Source organism: Hippichthys cyanospilos, chromosome 9, assembly GCF_059441005.1.
Source record: "Hippichthys cyanospilos isolate Australia breed blue-spotted pipefish chromosome 9, RoL_Hcya_1.0, whole genome shotgun sequence".
Taxonomy (NCBI): domain Eukaryota; kingdom Metazoa; phylum Chordata; class Actinopteri; order Syngnathiformes; family Syngnathidae; genus Hippichthys; species Hippichthys cyanospilos.
The window spans coordinates 2,108,235-2,130,627 of record NC_142377.1 but is presented as its reverse complement, the minus strand read 5'-3'; the positions used below and the strand labels follow the sequence as shown (position 1 = coordinate 2,130,627).

The following is a 22,393-nucleotide window of genomic DNA, read 5'->3' as shown; positions in this document are numbered from 1 at the left end:
ATGTGAATTTATTTTTTGAATGTACTATGTGATTCTTAGAATCTGTATAATTTCGCCATAATTTACATTGCATTGTGTAGGGCCGTATCTTATTTAATATGTGTTCGTTATATTCTAAAAGTCCATTTGAACTAAAAACGTTTATTCAGAAGTAGCCCGCGTGTAACATGCACTAGTCGTTGCGCGTACACTGCTAGTGTCAATGAATGGAAGACACTCCGCAAGGCTCCGCCCCTTGCATGAACAAGGCTGCATATTACCTGAGAAAGTAAGATACAGTCCTCAAGGATACTTCATCGCTCCCTTTTCTCTCCGCACCACAAGGTAAAACGTGTTTAATTTTTCTTGGCTAGTTTATTTATTCAGTACTGGCTACCAAATTGGGGAGGATAGTTCAGTCCTTCAGATTCTGAAACGCTATTTCATGCATCTAGTTTGCTGTAACCCTACAAAATCAATTTGTAGTCAAAATTTTAAGTGACACGTGGATTCAAGCCTGGTCTTTAAGTCTTTAGTTTCTGGAAGCCTTAAAGAAATATAAATGTAGCGTATTTCACAATTTAACCCTGGAGAAAACAAGAACTCTTTTCTCCTAACAAAATACCGTTAGCAACCGACCCCGTGGGTTCTCCAGGATTTTAAAATAGTTTTTTAGAAAATAATTATCATTTAGTTCATATGTATGTACGTACTGAATGCACGCACGTACGTATGTATGCACAGTATATGCATTGAAAACCTGAATATACATACCTGTTGCTATTTGTTGAAATTAAATTACATTGATCATAAAATGTAACTGGATGGGTTGAAAGAAGGCATATCCTTTTCCCAAGAGGAACGTTTTTTTATTTGTCTGCTTATTACCAATTATGATATTAAAACGCTGTGCTAAATAAGGAAGATTTACTTGTCCAGAGTTCAGTGATCTATCAAGGCGAGGATTATGAACCGCCCCAGTTCCATTATGGAATCAGGTGTTAATCCATCCTCTCAGTTGACACAGAGGAGCAGTTAGGAACGAAGTGAGTGAGAGAGAGAGAGAGAGAGAGAGAGAGAGAGAGAGAGAGAAAGAGAGAGAAAGAAAAAAGAAAAAGAGAAGGAAGGGGCAGATACAGTAACAGTATATGTGAGGAAGTTTAACCATCCACTGCTATCTGCCCCTCTAATCCGCTACGTTTTTTGAATGTGAAAAAAAGAGAAAGAAAAAGAGAGAAAGAAGGGGCACATACGGTAACAGTATATGTAAGGAAGCTTAACCATCCACTGCTATCTGCCTTTCTAATCCGCTACATTTTTGAATGTTGTGCAACTGATAGGAACAAAAAGGCTTTACTTAGCTGAGGCTGAACTCAACTGTGGACATGCAAACCTTTATGTAACCAGACTATCAGGTGCGTGAATAGTTGTCCATCCCTGTGTGCAGTGGAGTGAACAATTTTCACTTTTCTAAAATTCTACTTTAATGGATAATACACTGCAACAAACCTTTAAAATACACACCAATGCACGTAATTCTCCAAAGCATCCACAGACATCGTTTATGAAATGACAGGCACTTAATACAGCCATAACATTCTAGCTAAAATTTCAAATAATGATTAGATTAATACCTTTTGTCATTAGGGTTGCATGTATGCTGGAATTAATATGCGTCTGTCATCATTTTAATGTATAATGCCGAATGTGTTTCAGGAGTCTTGCAGCAACGTTAGAGCCAACATGGGGCGGAAGGAGATTGTTTGCAGTTGGAAGAAACCCGTAAATAACATCAAAGATGTGTTTGATTTCAAGGGGAAGATGGGATCGTAAGTACGAATTTGAGAGAAGTCAAGTCACAGACTGCCATTGTTCCAACTTTAGTGTTGCACTGCTGCTATGTACAGTGAATCTAACGCCCTTGTCCAAATATCAAAATGAGGACACTCCAGGCTCAGATTGGCACAGGTTTAAGGACAATCCTCGCTTTACCTTCCTCACAGTTGACTTTATCAATGGACCCTTTTATACCATCTGTGTAATCCACTCACAGCTCCACTCCCTAACAGAGGGTGTCACATTTAATTCCAATAATGTTTGTATTCTGTAACCACACAGTCCCAGTGAACTGCAACTGTTGCTTAATTTTGAAACACAAAACAGTAAATATATAAAATGCATATAAAACATAAAAGTGTACATTAATTGTTTTATAATACAATGCTACCCTTTTGCATTGAAATTGTGCCTCACACTTCACAAATCCTCTGCAAATATGTCATTCAAACATTAGAAGTGAATGAGCGAAACAAATGGACAGAGCAAGTGGGTACAATGTTTAGCTCTCTCACCCAGGTATAGTTTTACTCACATTGTGAAGCAAAGTTGGGCTGACAACAACAAAATGCCACAAAGTGAGTGGCATCAAATACTTGTTAACTTAATTCTAAGCCTGTTACCTCATTGCTGTCTTGTGGACACAAAGCTGCTTACTCTTATCATGGACTGAATAAGTGTGGTGTGTGTTTGTCTGTCCCTGATCACTGACGTCAGACTGGAGCAGTGTGGGAACATCCTAGCCCCACTCATTATAGGATTAGCCGTCTGACTGAATATATAGCATTCATGTTGAATGTACTCTATTTTGTTAATGGATATCAAGAATAAAGCAACGCAATAAGCGATAATGTGTGCACGAATGGAAATATCATATTTTTTTAACCCATCCCTCAATTTACCGTTATTTTAATTCCAATTTCCTAACATACCCCTTAATCTTAATTGCAATATACCATTAATCTTAACCCTTCAAACAGAGAATAAAAGCCAAATCGATTTCACTGTCAGGCATATTCTTTTTGGCTGTTATAATTAAGAAATTGTCAAGATGGTGATTTCTGTCCCAACAAGGCTGGTGGTCAAAATGACTTCTGCCATATTTGTGGAGCTTAGCTCTAACTGACTATTGCAATATTTTACAATCCCGTGCTGCAGAAAAAAACAACAACAACAAAAAAACAAAACATTGGAGCTTCAAGAGCCAAACTAGCAAAATTGCAACAAGCTAAATATTTTCATGCTGCTCCCTCTGGAAATAGTGATACAAAAACGGAATATTTTATTGAAAAATCTCTGCAGCCCGGAGGGTTTCGAACTTGCAAAAAAACCTTAAATAGAGGCCCACAAAGCAACTTCTTGGAGGCAATTCTTGCTTCCTCAAAATGACATACAGTTTACTATTTATTGTCTTCCAATTTCATTGGTAAGAGAATTAATGTGGGCTCTGATGTGAAAGGCGGTGTTATGTTGACATGTTACTTGAAGGGCAACTACTGTATGTTTTGGTGTTGCATTATCACAATGAAGTGACAGAAATACAGTATGATAGAATATGACTTTCTGTAATAATTTTGAACATTGTATTTTGAGTAATTAAGTAGTTAGGAAAAGCTATGATAGAACTTACGGTCTTTGCTGACGATTGCACCCTTTTGGGATGTAATAGACTGCCAGGAAAAATTGAAAAAAATCAAAAATGCATAATGAGAAAAGTGTTCATTATTTAGTCATTCATGCATATTCGACACTGCTTATCCTCGTTAGGCTTACAAATATGCTGGACTCTCTCAGGAAAGGTGCGGTACATCCTGTACTGGACACTGGCCAATGGAAGGGAACATATAGATAAAGACAGAAAAACAAGCATTCTTACTCACATTAATACCTAATGGCAATTTAGATTTTTCACAATCTAACAGATTGAGTGTTCGAGTGTGTTTTTGGAAAGTGGAAGTACACCAGAGTACCGGCAGAATATTTTGTGTCTGTTCATTTATAATATTTTTGTATTTAATTAAATGTACATTAATGGAAGTAATGGTTTCAATATTGTTTGACGTGTGTACATCTTCTGACTTCCAACTTACCTTTATTTTTGCCATCTCTTTGTGTAGGGGATCTTTTTCTGAAGTTTTTATGGTGAGAGAGAAGAAAACAGGGAAACTGTTTGCTCTGAAATGTCTGAAAAAAAAGCATCTCACCCACAGCAAACTGGAAAACGAAATCAACGTTTTAAAAAGGTTAACACATACTCACACAGATGTCATAGTCTTCAAAAAAGAGACCAACACTTTTGTTCACGTGTGTACTTGTGTTGTTAATTAATATCTAAATGTCTTTCATTTCAGGATCAAGCATGAGAATGTGGTTGGTTTGGAAGATTTTTATGAGAGTCGAACGCACTATTACCTGGTCATGCAACTGTAAGTGTACATGAAGGTATTGCTGTAAAACCCATATGTTGACTGAAAGAAAATCACTGATGATATACTCCTCGTTTGTGTGCAGGGTGTCGGGTGGGGAGCTATTTGATCGTATTTTGGATAAAGGTGTTTTTACAGAGAAGGACGCGAGCCTTGTGATCAAACAGGTGCTGGAGGCTGTTGGCTACCTCCATGAAAACAGTATTGTGCACAGGGACTTGAAGGTGCACACAATACAATGAGACATAGTAGTTTGCCACCCTCCCACCATAAATGGTTTTAAACCATAATACTTTGTACTCACCCATGTTTATTCATCTTTTTGTTCTTCTCACACTTATTTGCTGAGTAGCCTGAAAACCTGCTATACTATAGTGCAGATGAAAATGCGAAGATCATGGTTAGCGATTTTGGCCTTTCAAAGACGGTGGAGCATGGGGTGATGTCCACGGCATGTGGTACGCCAGGATATGTTGGTAAGTTGCTTAGTAGGGCATGCATCATTAGAATCAATTACAAATTGGTATGTCGCCTTTTAGTTGTTCTGCTTTTAACAAAAATAACCCCCCAAATAATATTGAAATAATGCTATTAAATACAAAAGAAAACAATCAAATCACTGTTACCCATCTGTTAAATTACTTGGACAGTGTTCTATGTTGCTGTACCTGCATAACTATTGTCCATTATTTTCTATTTAGCGCCAGAGGTTTTGGCCCAAAAACCCTACAGCAAAGCAGTTGACTGTTGGTCCATTGGAGTTATTACTTACATCTTGTAAGTGTTTTTTTCCTTTCCTTTTGAGTGCAAAATTGCACTTTACACTATTTATTTCAAAACTTGAGATATTTGCTAGCACTTGAAAGTGTTCCATGACCAGGAACAAGAGGTAGCTTTCCGGAACCTGGGCAGGTTACTTGAATTGCTAAATGCTTCTTCCTATTTGAGGATAGCAATTGCCAGAATCAAAACTGGGGCCTTTTAGTAAAACAACAACAATAACAACATAATTTGTACTACCTAGAGCAAATAATTTCTGTATGCATAATGAATACACAAACTTTCTATGTTAAAAATGCCTGTGTATTTTAACCTAAATGTCTGTACATTGCAGGCTGTGTGGATACCCTCCATTTTTTGAGGAGAATGAGACACGTCTGTTCTCAAAGATCATGAGAGCTGAGTACACCTTTCATTCTCCCTTTTGGGATGAGATCTCCAAGTCAGGTAAAAATAAAATGTTCTGGAAATAATCCTCATTAATGTTTTGATCATCTTTAGTTTGTAGCAATGCGACAAGATTAAGAACAAAATAAAAAACAGAAAAAACAGAAGAAAACCTGTCCAAATGCAGGGTGTGTTTGATAGAGCCACTTTAACCTGAATACCAAGCGGATAGAATTTTGAAAATCGGGTGATGCATGTTGGGGAAATGCAGCCTTTCTTGTAGGATAATGGCATTTTTGGAAATGCCAAACGGCCTGAGGCATATACAAAATTTTGATTTATACAATGTAAATGCTATCTAATAAAGTACTGAAAAGGTTTGATGGAAGACCGCGTTAGAAGTGTGGAAAAAAACAAGAGAAAGCCTTTATATATGCAGTTTTTTAAAATAAACACATAATACAGACAACATTTATTTACTTGATAATTTTAACTGTGTTTAATTTGTTAAATTAAAAATTAAATTAAAAAAACTTACCCCTACATCTTTCTATTTTTCCATAAGCAGCCCTCAAAGGAAAAAGTTTTAACATCCCTGCTTTAGCGTTATAATGTCAATTGAAAAGCAATGTTCTCCTCACTCTTTCAATTTCTTATTTCTGAGAACCACTTCCTTCGATTGGCTGACAAGTTTCAGTTGAAAATAGCCACCAATTTTGGGGGAAAAGACAAAATTCTAAGATATCACTTTGTCAAAATTAGTGTCATGTTTCAAATGCTGACTCTTGCCCAAAAATTCAAAACAAGATTGAAAATTATTGGTAAGTGTGGGGAACACAATAGGTTCTGAGTGAAATCAATCCATTTTTATTTTTCAAGATTTTTTTTTTTTGTTAAGGTGTTTTATAGAAGCAGGCCACGAAAAATGCATTTATCTTGATCGCTCATCTTCACGAGGCTGGCGGCCGATGGAGACTATTCCAACAGCAGAGCCAAAAACAGGCATTTTACTGATATAACAAATGCAAAACAGTGTCAATACATCGCTCTCAATAACACGCGTTCAAATCATTCCCCATGGGAACCCATCATTCATAACAATTGTTTCGCTTGCAGGTGACTTATTTACGACTGACCCCGATTGTCCAAACACACATTTTCACCACTTCACCATTTTCTACAGTAAAACGTTGTAGCTAATAAATGAAGCATTACTGTTTCCATTCATTGCCGACTTGACTAAATCTCACCTCCTCAACTCCGTAAACAAAATGAAAATAAAAGATATGGATAAGGCCTGTGTGTATTTTCGCTTGCACGGGCGATACAGGGAGGCGTAGGAGTGGTACGAATTGCTCGTGTCGTCATGAGCGCGCTTCAAGACAATTTCTTGGCCAATGTAAGCTCGCGGAATATGCAAGGAACGCGTAGAAATGCATCAATGAAGGATTTAGGAGTATTCAATATTGGAAGATGGTTAAAAAGCTCCAAAATGTAACTTTTTATGATAGGGCCTCCTTAATAAACACAAAAAAAAAGCAGTGTGCAAAAAAAAGAAAAAATGAAAGATAAAGAAGCTAAACCTAGAATGTCAAAGCGTTCCGCTTCAGTGGCTTATGCCGGAGCAGTAGCTTGGAGGACATTGTGTTTATTATTTTGAAGCACAATATACAACCATCCATCCATTTTCTTAACTGCTTGTCCTCACAAGGGTAGCAGGCAGAATATATATATTGTCTCTTGAAGAAATGTTATTTTGAATGACCGTTAACATGTTTAATTTGTGGTCACTGTACATCTCATCTTTGTCTCCACAGCAATAGACTTTATTAGTAATATGATGGAGAAAGATCCCATGAAACGATTCACGACTGAACAGGCTCTGCGGCACCCATGGTGTGTCTTTTTTTTCTTTCACTGAGAAACATACAATGCATCAGAAAAGCATTCCCCGCGCTTCACTTTTTCACAGTGTCATGTGACAGCCTTAACTCAAAACTGTACGGACCGTACACTATTATGACAATGTGAAAATGTTTTTTTGATTTTGGTTGATTATAATAGAAAACTAAGAAATCTTATCTACATGAATCATCTTAGCCTTTGCTTAATACTTCGTTGATCAACCAACAATTAGAGCCTCAAGTCTTTTTGAATATGATGCCACAAGCTTAGCACACCTATCTTTAGACATATCTGCCCATTGTTCTTTGCAGTCATTCTCAAGCTCCATCAGGTTGAATGGGTAATGTCTGTAAAGACATTTTCAGGTCTCTTCAGAGATGTTCAATAGTCTTGACAGTTCCTGCTGCTCAAAAACATCCCCATTGCGTGGTGCTGCCACCACCGTGCTTCACTGTTGGGACGTTATTATTGCCCTGGTGATGAGCGGTGCCTGGTTCCCTCCAAAAATGACACCTGACTTTTACGTTAAGAATTCAATCTTTGTCTCATCTCACAAGACAATTCTGTTTCTCATTTTCTCAGAATCATTCGGATGCCTTTTGGCAAATTCTCGATGGCCTGCCATATTCCCTTTACTAAGGAGAGGCTTTCATCTGGCTGCTCTATCATATAGGCTTGATTGGTGGATTGCTACAGAGATAGTTGTCCTTCTGGAAGACTCTCCTTGCTCCACATTGGAGCGCTGGAGCTCTGACAGAGTGACTGTCGAGTTCTTGGTCACCTCCGTGACTATAGATCCTTTGCCCTGATTGCTCAGTTTAGACGGCTGGCCAGCTCTAGGAAGAGAGTCCTGGTAGTTCCAAACATCTTCCATTTACAGTATGAATAATGTATCCCATTGTCTTCAAAGCAACAGATATTTTTTCTGTATCCGTCCTCAGATTATTGTCACAAGACAATCCTGTCTTGCAGATCTACAAGCAATTATTTTAATTTCATGCTTGGTAATTGTGCTCTGAAATGTGTGGCCAACTATGGGACCTTATATAGGCAGGTATGGGCCTTTCCAAATCATGTCTAATCAACTGAATTCAACACAGGTTAGACTCCAACTAAGCAATTAACTAAAATATGGAAAAAGTGAAGTTCTTTGAATACTTTCCTGATACACTGTATGCAGTCACACATATACCAAACTTAAACTTATCCTTATCTGTGTTATTTTTTTCCCTGAAGACACACTATATTGCAACATACAATAGTTCCTGACTATCATTGATTCTATTACAGGATTGCTGGAAACACAGCAAAAGACTTGGATATTTATCATTCTGTCTGTGAGCAGATGCAACGAAACTTTGCCAAATCTAAGTGGAAGGTGAGTAATAATGCAGTGTTGTTTATATTAAAGGCATCACCTTTTTTTTTAACATACACTACTCACAAAAATTAAAGGAGCACTTTAAAGAAACACATTAGACACATCAGATCTCAATTAGAAGTTGGATATCTATACAAATCATGACAGGGCAGTATCTTTGGAACAAAATGATGCCAAGTCTTTTAATGGAAATAAAAGTTTTCAGCCAGGCTCAATTGTATAGACACCATAAAATCAGAGTGAAATGAAGATGTGGCAGGTTAGTCCATTTTTTCCAAAACTTAATTTCTGCAACTCAAAATGCTTTTCAGTATCTTGTGTGGCCCCCACGAGCTTGTATGCATGCTTGACAATGTTGCGGCATGCTCCTAATGAGACGACGGATGGTGTCTTGTGGCATTTCCTCCCAGATCTGTGTGAAGGCATCTCTGAGCTGTTGTACAGTCTGAGGAGCAAACTGGCAGCGCCTACTGGATCGAAACATAATAGCCCAGAGATGTTCTATTGGGTTTAAGTCAGGGGATCGTGAAGGCCATTCAATTGTTTCAATTCCTTCATCCTCCAGGTACTGCCTGCATACTCTTGCCACGTGAGGCCGGGCATTGTCGTGCATTAGGAGGAAACCAGGACCTACTGCACCAGCGTAGGGTCTGACAATGGGTTCAAGGATTTCATCTCGATACCTTATGGCAGTCAGAGCACCATTTCCTAGGCAGTAGAGGTCTGTGCGTCCCTCCATGGATATCACTGACAGACCATCACTGTCCCACCACCAAACCCGCCATGCTGCCTGCAACGCCGTTCAACATAACGTTCTCCTTGTCTTCTCCAGACTCTTTCACGTCTATCGCAGGTGCTCAGGGTGAACCTGCTCTTGTCTGTGAAAGGTACAGGGCGCCAGTGGCGGACTTGCCAATTCTGGTGTTCTTGGGCAAATGCCAGTCGAGCTCCACGGTGCTTCGTAGCACCCGACGTCCAGTAGTGGGCCCTCAGGCCACCTTCATGAAGTCTGTTTCTGATTGTTTTGGTAGAGACATTCACACCATTGGCCCTCTGGAGGTCATTCTGTAGGGCATGAGCAGTGTTCTGCCTGTTCCGCCTTGCACAAAGGAGCAGGTATCGATCCTGCTGAGGGGTTGAGGACATTCTACTGCCCTGTCCAGCTCTCTGAGAATAACCACCAGTCTCCTGAAATCTCCTCCATGTTCTGGAGATTGTGCTGGGGGGACACATTAAACCTTCTTGCTGCAGCACGTGTGGATGTGTCATCCTGGAGAAGTTAATGCAACCTGTGCAACTTCTGTAGGGATAAGGAATCACCTCATTCTGCCATTATAGATAATTACGCAAGCCAAAATCAGCACAAGTGGAAAACCAGCCAAAAAAGATCAAGAGGGAGAAATTTGAAATGACCTCCACACGTAAAACCAGTCTTCTTTTGAGGGTTTTCTAATTGTTGCCACTGAACTGCACCAGTTGTTCCATGAACACCTATACAGCTGAAATTGATTTACCAGGCCCTCAGATGCTGAACCAACCAGAAAATTATCAGACAGGTTTAATTCAATTCATGTCAGGCCCAATAAAAAAAAGTGTTCCTTTAATTTTTGTGAGCAGTGTCCCATTGTCACCATCATCATCCTCTAACAGTATAATTTGTTACTGATTTGGCTAAATACATTGGAATTATTGACTCGCCAAAACTGACTTGACTTCATATTGGTGAAATTAAGGTTACTCTAGTCCAGTGGTTATTCTAGTTGGACCTATTTGTGTTAGAAATGAAAGAACTCATATAAACCTCATATGAAATTATTTGATTAAATTCTGTGTCACATTTAGCTTTCGCCCAGTTTCTACAAGCACATGGGTTTAATGACTCAATATATCTATTATTATATTCCAAAAGTGGGAAATATGATCGAGTTATGATTCGTACTTTTGCCTCACAGTCAGGCAATATGGCTTCAACTTTACATCCATGCATGTTGTTTGCATGCTCTCCCCATGCTTGGGTGGAGTCTCTCCAGAAGTCCACTGCATCCTCAAGACATGTTTCTCATGTTGATTAAGGGGTCTTCATTCTATGTCATTCCTCTTTTTTTATTCCACCTGTTTTTTATGCGTTTCAACTCATTCCCAGTTCACACCGTTCGATTTCATATTATTCTAATTAATTGTGCGAGATTACAAATATTGACATATTTCCCACAATTCCCTCTTTTCCAGCCCAAAAGTCCCATTGACTTAACGTTGGGTGATTTTACATTTCATATTTACAGCTTTCAAATTTCATATTTTCAATATTTAGCTCATCTATCTTGCCTTAGGGATCATTCCCATCATTTCAGTAATCTATGCATTCCAATATTTTCCCCATAATTCCATATTTTTCACCCTTTAATATTTCACCACTCATTTTCACTGGGAGGATTCCCCATTCACTCCCAGTGGGAGATTTAACATTTCACGTTGAGCTTTCCTATTTCACATTCATTACTCTTTCATCACTCTTTCATTTCACCTCATGGATCATTCCAATAATTCATAATTTGTAATATTTCCCATTTTTTCATATTTTCACTTCAATATTTTAATATTCATTTCCAATGTGAGATTTAACGTTTCAAATTTTGAGCTTTCCCATTACACATTCAGAACATTTAACTCATTCATTTTGCCTTAGGGACCATTTCCATCATTCCTATAATTCTTAAATATTCATATTTTCCCATATTTCCATATTTTTCACCTATAATAATTCATAATTCATTCCCAATGGCATATTTAACATTTCACATTTGAAGCTTCCCCATTTCACATAAACATCATTCAATTTATTCCTTTCACATTTTCATCATTACTAATATTCACACATTCCAATAATTTATAACTATTTTAATATCCTTACCAATAAATCCTCATTAATTCCCACTTCTCACCAATATTTTGCAACCTATCTTCTTCGCCTTTACTCATTCCCACAATTCAAACTTTTCCCACAATTCCATTTTTTTCAGTTTTTCCCTTGTGCAGTATCTTCTACATTATTTGGCCTATTCAAACCATTCCAACTTTGTAATATTCAGAATACTTGACAGATTCAAGCCATTCAAACATTTCACACCATTCAACGCCTCTCCCTTCATCATTTTCACCTTCACACACAATTTCTTGCACATTTTCTAGTTAAGAAGAGTGTAAGGAAGAACAATTTTTTCAACAAGGATAGGATCCACTTGAAACCCTAATAAGGACAAGTGATATTGAAAATGGGTTAATGAATGGATTAATTTACGGGATTAATTTTTAAGTATAGTATTTCACAGCTAGTCAAAACGTGTTAACAATGATCTTAAACCTTTATAGGGACAATGTGTAAGATTTATACCGTTTTTCATTAAAGCAGAATAAATTAAATGATTATAAATTTCAAAAACTTGCAAATAAAGGTGTTCTTAACGACCAACAGTATGTTTTAAATATAATTGTATGTCTAGTTATCATTAAATTATATTACATGTCTATTATAGCTATGGACAATGGTAAATGCAGCACTTGCAGTACCTCCTGCTGTCTGTAATGAAAAACGGTTTAAATCTTACTCATTGTCCCTTTAAGCACCAAAGTAGCAATATTGCACCAAGCAACTTTTCCAGTATGCCTTTATCACTAACCATTTTCAAGCTACAACCTTTTGAAAAAGTGATACGGAAAGGGAATTTTTTCATTGAAGAAAACTCTGATGTCTAAATGGTTGATTTTCTTAATGTGTAGGTTCCAGTGTTGGGAGTAATGCATTACAAAAGTAATGTAATTACGGTAATGCATTACTTTTTCCTGTAACGCGGCTGTGTGAGGTATTACACACAAAACAATAGTAATATTCTACTCAGGACAAATGGCAATAACGCGCATTACAATGCATTATAATTTATAGCCCCCAAAAAACGCTTGTAAATCATTTAAATTTATCATTTTAATTGAAACGGTTGATAACATGAATACAGTTCATTTGATTGCCTTGTGATGGCCCTGGTATCTCGTTGGTGTGCAGAGAACTTTGTTTTTTTATTTTGTTTTTATTTTAAATTTCCAGAGATCTAGGCATCATTTACAAGTCCAAGGGAACAATAATATTTATTTGGGGGATAATTTTGGCCATGTAAGTTTAATTGTTTTGTTTAAGGTAATTTCACTGCATGTGTAATGAGCGTAATTTGCTACATTTAGAATGGCAAATCCATATTTTCAATTATGTTGGTGAGAGTTATATAAAGGTAATGCAATAGTAGCGTAATGCCTTACATTTCAAATACAGTAATATTGTAACAAATTACTTTTGAATGACCGTAATAAGTCATAAATAATGCAATACAGTTGTTAAGTAACTTGCCCAACATTAGTAGTTTCAGAAAGCTCAGGAAAATAACAAAATGACGATGGAATTTTATAACGCTAAGTGCCATGTTTGTGTCATTCAGGGAGATAAAGCATCCTTTACATCTTGTTTCTTTGTCAACAGCAAGCCTTCCATGCAAGTGCTGCCATCTACCACATGAAGAAACTGCAGGAATCCCACAGGGATCACAGCTCCACTGCTCTCTCGTTGCCCCACATCATTGTTCAGACCTCCTCTCAGAATGATCTAGTATCCAATAATGATGAAGCTCTCAGCACGGACCCAAATGGAAATCCTATCCAAACCTATGGTCAATTCAGTGGCAGTGGTTCTGAGCCCAGTAGGAGTCTTTGCCCTCCACCAAGAGGCCGTCTTTCTGAACCTAAATACCTGCTCGCAGAACCAAGAGAATTCCACTCTTCTGACCCTGAGAATGACACTTCTTTCATGTCATCCAAAAGGTCACATGTGCTACCACACTGATAAATGTTAGCTACCGTACTAGCCTCTAAAGATGAATCATGTCTGTGTGTTGTAGTCTGGGGGCTGTGGCTGAGAGGAAGGAGCCGCCACTTCAGTCTGGTGTTTGTTCTGTGATGTGATTGGCTGGAAAACCTGAGACGATTGTCATGTGAGTAAAGGCTTCTCACTAGCGAGGTTTGAATTTTTTTCAAAAATTAAACCTCACTGCCTGCTTCTTATATCTCCAATTTCAGTGGCCAACACAAATTGGCATTTTTCTTCTTGATTTAAAGATGTCAACACATCTACTCGACAAAACATCTGCCTCCTGAGCTGAGGAAAACATTTTCTTAAAACAACTGCACTTTTCTCTTTTCTTGTTTTCTTTGAATCAGATCAGGGATTAGCTAATGGGGGTCCACATAACGGCATGCACTTCCTTGGCAAATGTTTGACAAAAATGCTACTTTACATACACTGCAAGAACATTACATTACAAATTTTACAAGTAAGTTTTACAAGTTTACAAATACTCACTGGTGTCATGGTCAGGGTTTGTGCTCGGTGTTAGGTTTGAATTTTTGACTTAGATAAAGATTCAAAGATAGTATAGTATAGTATAGTTCTAACCACACAGTGAAATTCTTAATCTATTCGCTCCCCAAGCAGACTACAATCCATAATCAAGCAAATCAAATATTAGGGAAAACTAAGTCCTGAGGTCACAGTGGCTGAAGTCCCCACTTCGATGAACACACCATCCATCTTATTGAATAGTTAGTTTGAAGCTGATGAGCTAAGTCAGTCTGACTGAATGTTTTCTGTAACATTTTCATTATTTGATAAAAAAAAAATGCAACTTGCAGATACAGGAGCTCAAATTTGAGAGTCATTAGTGTAAAGTAACATGTTGTAAGTCACTAGTTTTTTGCATTTTGTAATATGTTTACAGTGGACCCCTGTTTGCTTGCGTTTTGCACCCACAGATTTGCACATTTGCAGAGTTTTTTTTCAAAATTTACTATTTTTTTAAGGGTCCCCTCAAACCCACAACCCATTTTGCATTCAAACATTTTTTTTTTCATTTAAACTGGTTATTTGGAACTTTTTCAATATTTATGGATGTACAGTATTTTGGATGATTTTTTGATGAGTTGATTTTGTTTTTTCCATGCATTGTTTTTCAACAGGCATCAATTATATACTTATCCAAGCAAATAGCGGGACTCCACTGTACATAAATGAATTCATCAAGTGCCGCAAATATGTATAACATTTCTGTAAATTAAGAATGTAGTGAAAAGCGTAATTAAAAAACATTTTTCTCAATAAAAGTAGACTAGTCTTTTTTTCTTCTTCATGTGATACTATGCTGTACCGTGTTAGACAGTTATGTAAATCCTTGAGGACAATGAATAGGCATAAGAAAAGCTTTTATTAAATATGATGGATTCTGCACAAGTACCGAAACAGACAATAAATAATAGTACAGGGTGTCCAAAGGTATTTGACATCATTTTTATAGCAAATACATGTTGTAGACCTATAGGTAAACAAAATGAATTAGGCTTTATGTTGTAAAAAGTAAAAATAAAGCATTAATCAAAATACAACACTTTCAAACCTGATAGATTTTATAACCGATTACAAGAAAGTTTACATGGGACATGACACATGTTAACACATAAAATTCATTGCTAGTGAACGTTTCTCTCCTTGAAAAGTACATTAATGTTTCAGATCTCATACTAATTTAGCAAGGATTGGCTATTGAATTAGACTACAAAATTACTTTAAAAGATTTGTGACACCCTGTAGGTTAAGCAAAGGCAAATGTGATACTGGCATGTTTTGTGTTGACCTTTTGCATGACATGCCATTTTCAGTTTAAAAAAATAAAACATCTGCATCTACTGCAATGGAACCATTGACATCCTTGCAAAGTGCTCAATAGAGTGTATGCAAAGGTTGGTGGTTCTTACAATAACAATCATAATATCTTCACAAGCCCTACATGGTGCATCCATTATAGAAGATGCACAACATTAAGGAAACAGTCAGGTAACAGCAGTATTTCAGGGTTAGGGAGGATTTCTGCTTTGAAAAAGACTGATTCTGTTCAAGATTTGCCAATGGTGTAGTTTAAGCAACTTCCCTCATTAGCCTTGACAAAAACTCAAATCGTGGGCTTTCTTCTGAAGTTGTGCGACAAGGTCTTTAAGCTTTGCATCAAGTCCCTCAAGCCTTGAGGACTTTTGAAGGATCTCATCCTGCAATTGCTTCAGTGAATCGGCTTTTCCTGTGGCAAGGTAACACGTAATTACTTTAAAGCTGAAGTTAAAAATGAGTAGAAAGATATGGAAAAATAATGATTTAACTTTTCTCTCTGAAAATCAGGTTTAATAAATTATACATGATGGTTACCTACAGAATACATCGAAGTAAAATGTTACCAGATAGCTGCTTCATTCACTTTGAAAACAAATTGCTGCAAATGCCAGTCTGGCTTGACTTCATGGTGAATGTGTTACCTTCCAGAGCATTCAACATGTTGTTAGTGGTATTGACCAGATTATCAGCATCCTTCATTAAGTTGGAAAGCTGTTCACCCCCTGGTCCTGCTTCTCCGGGAGGCCCTCCTTCAGTAGCCTTATCTTTAAGAGTATCAAACTGCTGCTGCACAGTCACCAGCTCCTAAAAAAAAAAAAAAATATATATATATATATATATATATATATATATATATATATATATATATATATATATATATATATATATATAATGTATCTCAGGGTGCATTTGTCTTATTCTACAGCAGGCATGTTCAAACCCGGTCCTCGAGGGCTGCTGTCCTTGATGTTTTTGAGTTTTCTGTCCTCCAAATACACCTGATTCAAATGTTGAGCTCATCAGCGAAAGCATGATAATGATCCTGATCATTTGAATCAGCTGCATTAGACGGCAGAAGCATTGAAAATATGCAGAAAAGAACCTTATGTTTTAGTCCAATATACATAAAAACAAATATGAAAACTTTCATTGCATTAACAGTTTACCAGAATACAAGTTTAACTTAATGTAATGTATAAACGAGTAGAGCATTTAAGACCTGCAAAATCATATTTTGGTTTCATCCCCTTCAGTGTTGGGGGCAAATAGCACCAGTAATTTGACAAACCATTTAGAACGGTGCCATAGTACTGTGAAGTTAGCGAAAAGGACACATGCCGAAGATTGAGAGTAAGGATAAAACAAAGCAGGCAAAATAATTGTTCTCTCATTTAGGGATGCTACTTCCACCTTTAGAGGTTAGGAGATTTGTAGCGGTGTATGTTGTAGGTAGAAGATGGAAGAACCCTGTCGCAACTAGCAATAATGACAAGGTAAGCAAGGTAAGACCACCAATTTTCACTGTACAAATGCTATTAATAATGGTCTATAAATAGTTGTGGCCAACGTGTATCAAGATGAAGCACACAAAAACCCGTGTTAAACCTTAGGTTAAACACAATGACGATGATGGTTAGCTGCTAACATGATGTCCACTGAAACCATCTATTTTTGAAACGTCTGTCCCTAACCTAGCCGGTTGAACTTCAATTTGAATATTAACGTTGAAATTGTGGAATGCACTAACTATTTCTGCCTAAAGCATAAACAATGCATTACTATGCATTGAAGCTAAGTAATACAGGGAATAAAATAGAAAAGAAAAATTATAATACAATACAGATTAAATGATCTGTTCTATTTTTATGCTTAAATCAACCTTCCACTGGATGTGTAATGATTGTAATGACTGAGCTACATTTAAATGGCAAATCCATATTTCTTTTATGTTGGTGAGAAGAATAAAAGTAATGCAATAGTAGTCTAATGTGTTACACATCAAATACAGTAATATTGTAATGTAACTAATTACTTTGAATTAGTTATAAGTAATAAATAATGCATTACAGTTTTGAAGTAACTTGCCCAACATTGCAGCTGACCTTATTAGTATTAACTGATTCGTCCTCAGCTTGGTCTGCAGTTTCCTGTGCATCCTCTGCTTGTTCAGCTCCATCCTGCAGCAAGTCTTTAAGTTCATCCAGTTGAGGTTTGATTGGATTAAGCATTGATGATACGTCATCAAGAGTCTTCTCTGCTGGTTTCAGTTGGTTTTTGGCCTGTAGGAAATCATCCATTATAAAACTGAAATTTTCGTGTGTGCGTGTTTTTTTTTTATCTACTAATTTTCCTGTGGCGAGAATAGTTTTTCCATCACTATGGACATCATAATGGCATGGTACACTGTTATATATTTTTTTTCTGGGTCAGACCTTGGTAAGAGTTCTGTTCAAGTTGTCTATGGAATCCATACTGTTCTGCAATTTATCGTCCATGTTGGTGAGGGAGTCCTCTACTGAGTCAAAGCCTGCCAGGAGTTCATCCACATCATCCTTCACCCCTTGTGCTGTGTCCCTGTCAATATACCGTTATTTGTCACTCCAAGGACTTAAGAGAACACTTTGCATCATTTGGTCCACTTTAAGACAACACACACCTACAATTTTTAATTTAATAAAAATATATTTAATTTCATAATTAACATTCAATTATGTCTTGGGTTTACTCTAATGATAAAACATATTAAAATAAGACATCAAACTTTCAGGGTTGGAATTGCACCTGGTGTCTTGAGCTTCCTGCAACAGTTTTCTGGCTGCATCCAGTTGAGGGCCTGACTTGTTTAATATGGACGTACTGTCTGGTAGGTTTGTGGCAAGGTTTTTTAGTTCATCAAGTTTCTTCTTCAAAGAATCCAAACTCAAAGGTAGACTGGTTTTCAGGATCCAGTCACTCACATCCTGAATATGGGTCAGGTTGGATGATGGGTCTGGACTCAGAAATTAGACACTTTAGAGTCAGAATAAGAGCCTCTTAAAAGCACATACGCTAAAAAAACATTGAGGTACCGTAAGTAACACCTGCCCAATATTGTGTAATCCAATAAAAAATGGTTTAAAAGCAATCAGCACATGGTCAGCATTGAATGACAAGAGGTTTTCTTTCATCTGTCTTCTATTTTGCAATGGTCTGCTTCTTTATGACATTTTATACCAAAACAGATTAAAGTACAATGCCATTCTTCTACTACTAACTCAGCTGTTTGCCCTTAAAAAAGAAGTTTTGCCTTTTGCTCAATTTTGAAAAAAGTTTGTTTTTCTTCATGCAATGTTTACATGGCTTTTGCCAAAACTGACTTTAACAAATGAATGATTGTAAAACCTCCAAAGAACTGGGGAGCAATTTAAAGAAGGGCTTTAAAGATGTATGCCCCTGCTTATATCCATGGATATGGACTGTCTAAAGTCAACATTCTTTCTGCTCTGTCAAAAGTTTTCAGCTTTTGTTACTCTGAGACCAACATCTTCTTTTTGCAAATTGCAACACATTTACCAGACGTGAGGCACAATAAAGCATTTGCATGTTTAAAATTATCCTCTGAAAATGAATGTAGTAGACTATGCACCCGTCAAAACTCCTTAACTTGTTTAGCATGTTAGCTTAACATGTTAGCATGTTTCAACAACTTCAATAACTTAGCTATTATTCAACAGTTGCTGAGTGATTGGGTTAGTTTTTTATGTATTTTCTATCATTTTGGTAAACTAATTATGTTGTTTTAGATAAGAGTATTTGTTTTTATCACCTGTATGTAGGTATAGACTTTGTGAATCTGTGAACCGTTTTTTGGAACATTGTGTCATAAAGTGGTTCAGCAGCCCTGGGTGACATTTAAGGTTAGCAGGGATCACTGTGCATTTGAGTTCATCATTCAAATGAACCCCTGCAAATGTAACACCTTTCTTGTATATAATAACCCTTATTAAGATTAAGCAATTTATAAATGCAACTGTGTTTTATGAATTCAATATTTGTACCCTGTCATGTTCTGCCTGGGTTTTTCTTCTGTTTCGGGTTTAGTTGTGGAGAATTTTGGTTTGTTTAGCCATTTGGTTAGTTGTTTCCCCCTGAGTCTGTTTTTCCTCCCTGTCCGTTAGTTTGATTTCATCCACCTGTTGCCTGCGTGTTCCTATCCCTTGCATGTCATCCAATCAGCTTCCCCTGCCTCTTGTCATCTCCCAACTGTTTCGCCTTTGTAATTAGTGTCATGTGAATTTAAGCTGTAGATTTGTCACTGCTAGTTGGCAGATTATTGCAATGGTCACCCCCCTGATGTTGTTTCCTAGCTGTTGCGTTCCTCGTTTTCCCCAGTCCCACGGCCGCTCTTCCCATTAAGTTTGGGTTAGCTCTCGTTCCTTTGTACATTGCCCAGCTTTTGTCTATTTTTGTTCCTGCCTCGTTTGATTATTAAACCCTCAGTTTTTGAGCACACCCCCTCCTGGCTTCCTTGCACCCTTGGGTCCATCCTCTCGCTCCTCCTCACTCCATTCGCCATGCCAAACCGTAACAGAATAATCGTACCAAAGCAGGACCCAGCAGTTAGCTTCCGGCGGCGGAAGAGACAACAACTCGCACAACTCGCCCACAGCCTGCCTGCCAACCCCATTTTCCCCACGTAAGCCCTCTTTTTTGTTCCTCATTGTACCTCTCGTCTGAGCCCTCCTCCAACACTGCCTGGTACCCATCTTCCACGCTTCCCTCTTCCGCGTCCACTAGCACCGCTCAATACCCTTTATCCACGCCTGCTTCTTCTGCGCCCTACACCTCTATTTCCAAGCTCCCTTATCCCACTATTTTTTCACTTCACGCCTTTCGTGATCCTGATTTTTCTGACCCCGATGATTATTCACCGCTCTTGTTTACATCAGACCAGGCCTCATCACCTATGCGCGCCCTGACTACACGCTAGACTCCGACTATTCTGATTTAGAGGATTGCTTCCCCCCCTTTTGTTAGATTTCACTCATATCTCACCCCCATGTACCAGTTCCAGCACACCCGAATCCTGAGTCACCTCCCCTCTGTACTGGTCCCCACTTCACATCGTACTTCCTCCTTCCGATCCCGTCCCTAGTCCCCAGCCAGATAGGCTGGAAGTCCCTGTCCCTGCGCCCCGGCGACTGAACGTCCCTGTCCCTGCGATCCGGCGACTGAGTTTCCCCCTCCCTGTGACTGAACGTGCCTGTCCCTGCACCCCGGCGACTGAGCGTCCCAGACCCTGCGCCCACGCAGCTGGACCCTGCACCCCTGGACCAGGCCACAGTGGTCCAAGCTAGACGGCACCCACGCCTTCCAGACTCTCGCTGCCGGGCCTGCCTCTTCTGGCATCAAGGACGCCCTCCAGACACTCACCATCGGGCCTGCCTCTTCTGGTGTCAAGGACGCCATCCAGACTCTTGCCGCCGGGTTCGCCTCGTCTGGCGTCCCAGACGCTCGCCTGATTCATCCCGCCGGGCTCGCCTCGTCTGGCGTTCCGGACGTCCTCCTGACTCTCCTGGCCCGGCTCGTCGGGGATAGCACCCTGTCCTCTTAGCCCTGCACTTCGGGGCATGCCCTGGTTTCTGCATATGGCGTTTTTGTACTCTTTGTTTTTTTTGTGGTTTTTTTTTTTTGCCCTCCTCCGGTCCCCCTTCTGCCCGCATTGCATGGCCTCTTCGGTTGGTTTCTGTTTTTGGGTCTTCTGGGATCCGCCCATTGGGAGGTTGGGTTATGTCACGTTCTGCCTAGGTTTTTCTTCTGTTGTGGGTTTAGTTGTGGAGAATTTTGGTTTCTTTAGCAATTCAGTAAGAAATGTTTCCCCCGCGCGTCTGCCTCTCCTCCCTGTCCGTTCGTTTGATTTTGTCCACCTGATGTCTGCGTGATCCTTATCCCTTGCATGTCATACAATCAGCTTCCCCTGCCTCTTGTCATCTCCCAACTGTTTCGCCTTGTTTGTAATTAGTGTCATGTGAATTTAAGCTGTAGATTTGTCACTGCTAGTTGGCAGATTATTGCAATGGTCACCCCCCTGATGTTGTTTCCTCGCTGTCGCGTTCCTTGTTTTCCTCAGTCCTACGGCTGCTCTTCCCCCTATAGTTTAGCTCTCGTTCCTTTGTACATTGCCCAGCTTTTGTCTATTTTTGTTCCTGCCTCGTTTGATTCCTAAAAACTCCGCTTTTGAGCACATCCCTTCCTGGCTTTCCTTGCACCCTTGGGTCCATCCTCTCGCACCTCCTCACTCCACTTGCCATGCCAAACCGTGACATACCCCATACTTTAAACTACACTCACGAACCAACAATAGAAAAATAAAAGAAAATAAAGCCTTCAAATTTTATTTATCATATTTTCTACTTTTCTCCCTCTATGCCAGGTGCACTGAATGTTATACTTTAATGTCATACTTGACATTCTGCTTAGTGTGCTGAATGGATGTGTTATTATTGAGGAACAGCAAATGTTGCACAATAGAAGGGCTCAGTCGATGTCGCTGTCTAATAGGGTAGTATCTGGGTTCCCGTTTGTACTGATGGTCGGGCCTATACCCGTGGGTATATATATATATATATATATATATATATATATATATATATATATATATATATATATATATATATATATATATATAACAAGGTAACATGGGTCCCTCTTCCCATGGGCTCACCAACTGTATGAGGCCATAGGGGTCGGGTGCCATGACAGCTGGGCAGCGGGGACCTTGGCAGTCTAATTATGGCTGCAGAAGCTGGTTTTTGAGACACCGGAATGTTACCTCTGTGGCAGGGAAGGAGCCTGAGCTTGTGTGTGAGACAGAGTTGTTAGGACTTGACAGTTAGGAAGGGGGGCCCGAGGGTGTCTTCTAGCTATAGAGGGATCACACGCCTCAGCCTCCCTGGTAAGGTCTAT

The 22,393-nt window shown here is 38.7% G+C and overlaps 2 protein-coding genes across 3 annotated transcripts in view; one reads left to right on the top strand and one right to left on the bottom strand.

Moving 5' to 3' along the window:
* Nucleotides 1-226: 226 nt before the first annotated feature.
* On the top strand, nt 227-14,895 carry LOC148417652 (calcium/calmodulin-dependent protein kinase type 1D-like). Its single transcript, XM_088423045.1, has 13 exons — nt 227-324; nt 1,696-1,808; nt 3,933-4,058; nt 4,167-4,241; nt 4,327-4,465; nt 4,594-4,717; nt 4,943-5,018; nt 5,356-5,468; nt 7,226-7,304; nt 8,604-8,691; nt 13,220-13,557; nt 13,635-13,727; nt 13,813-14,895. Exons 2-12 carry the CDS (start codon nt 1,723-1,725, stop codon nt 13,696-13,698), a joined length of 1,308 nt encoding a protein of 435 aa, XP_088279171.1. The 5' UTR covers nt 227-324; nt 1,696-1,722; the 3' UTR covers nt 13,699-13,727; nt 13,813-14,895.
* Nucleotides 14,896-14,974: 79 nt separating this feature from the next.
* The window catches only part of lamb3 (laminin subunit beta 3), a 47,142-nt gene continuing 39,723 nt past the window's right edge, over nt 14,975-22,393 (bottom strand). For both annotated transcript variants that reach the window (XM_088423043.1, XM_088423044.1), the window contains 5 exons: nt 18,230-18,437; nt 17,881-18,022; nt 17,551-17,727; nt 16,090-16,252; nt 14,975-15,857 (listed from right to left, as the gene is read on the bottom strand). In XM_088423043.1, the coding sequence (XP_088279169.1) occupies nt 15,718-15,857; nt 16,090-16,252; nt 17,551-17,727; nt 17,881-18,022; nt 18,230-18,437 (830 nt within the window). In that variant the 3' untranslated portion in view covers nt 14,975-15,717. The remainder of the gene's footprint in view (nt 15,858-16,089; nt 16,253-17,550; nt 17,728-17,880; nt 18,023-18,229; nt 18,438-22,393) is intronic.

Bases quoted from the DNA above. Each gene is read 5' to 3' on its own strand.
- LOC148417652 (XM_088423045.1), top strand. From the start codon at position 1,723: ATGGGGCGGAAGGAGATTGTTTGCAGTTGGAAGAAACCCGTAAATAAC. The intron at 4,242-4,326 runs GTAAGTGTACAT...GTTTGTGTGCAG, and splicing joins TATTACCTGGTCATGCAACT to GGTGTCGGGTGGGGAGCTAT. The intron at 13,558-13,634 runs GTCACATGTGCT...TGTGTGTTGTAG, and splicing joins TCTTTCATGTCATCCAAAAG to TCTGGGGGCTGTGGCTGAGA.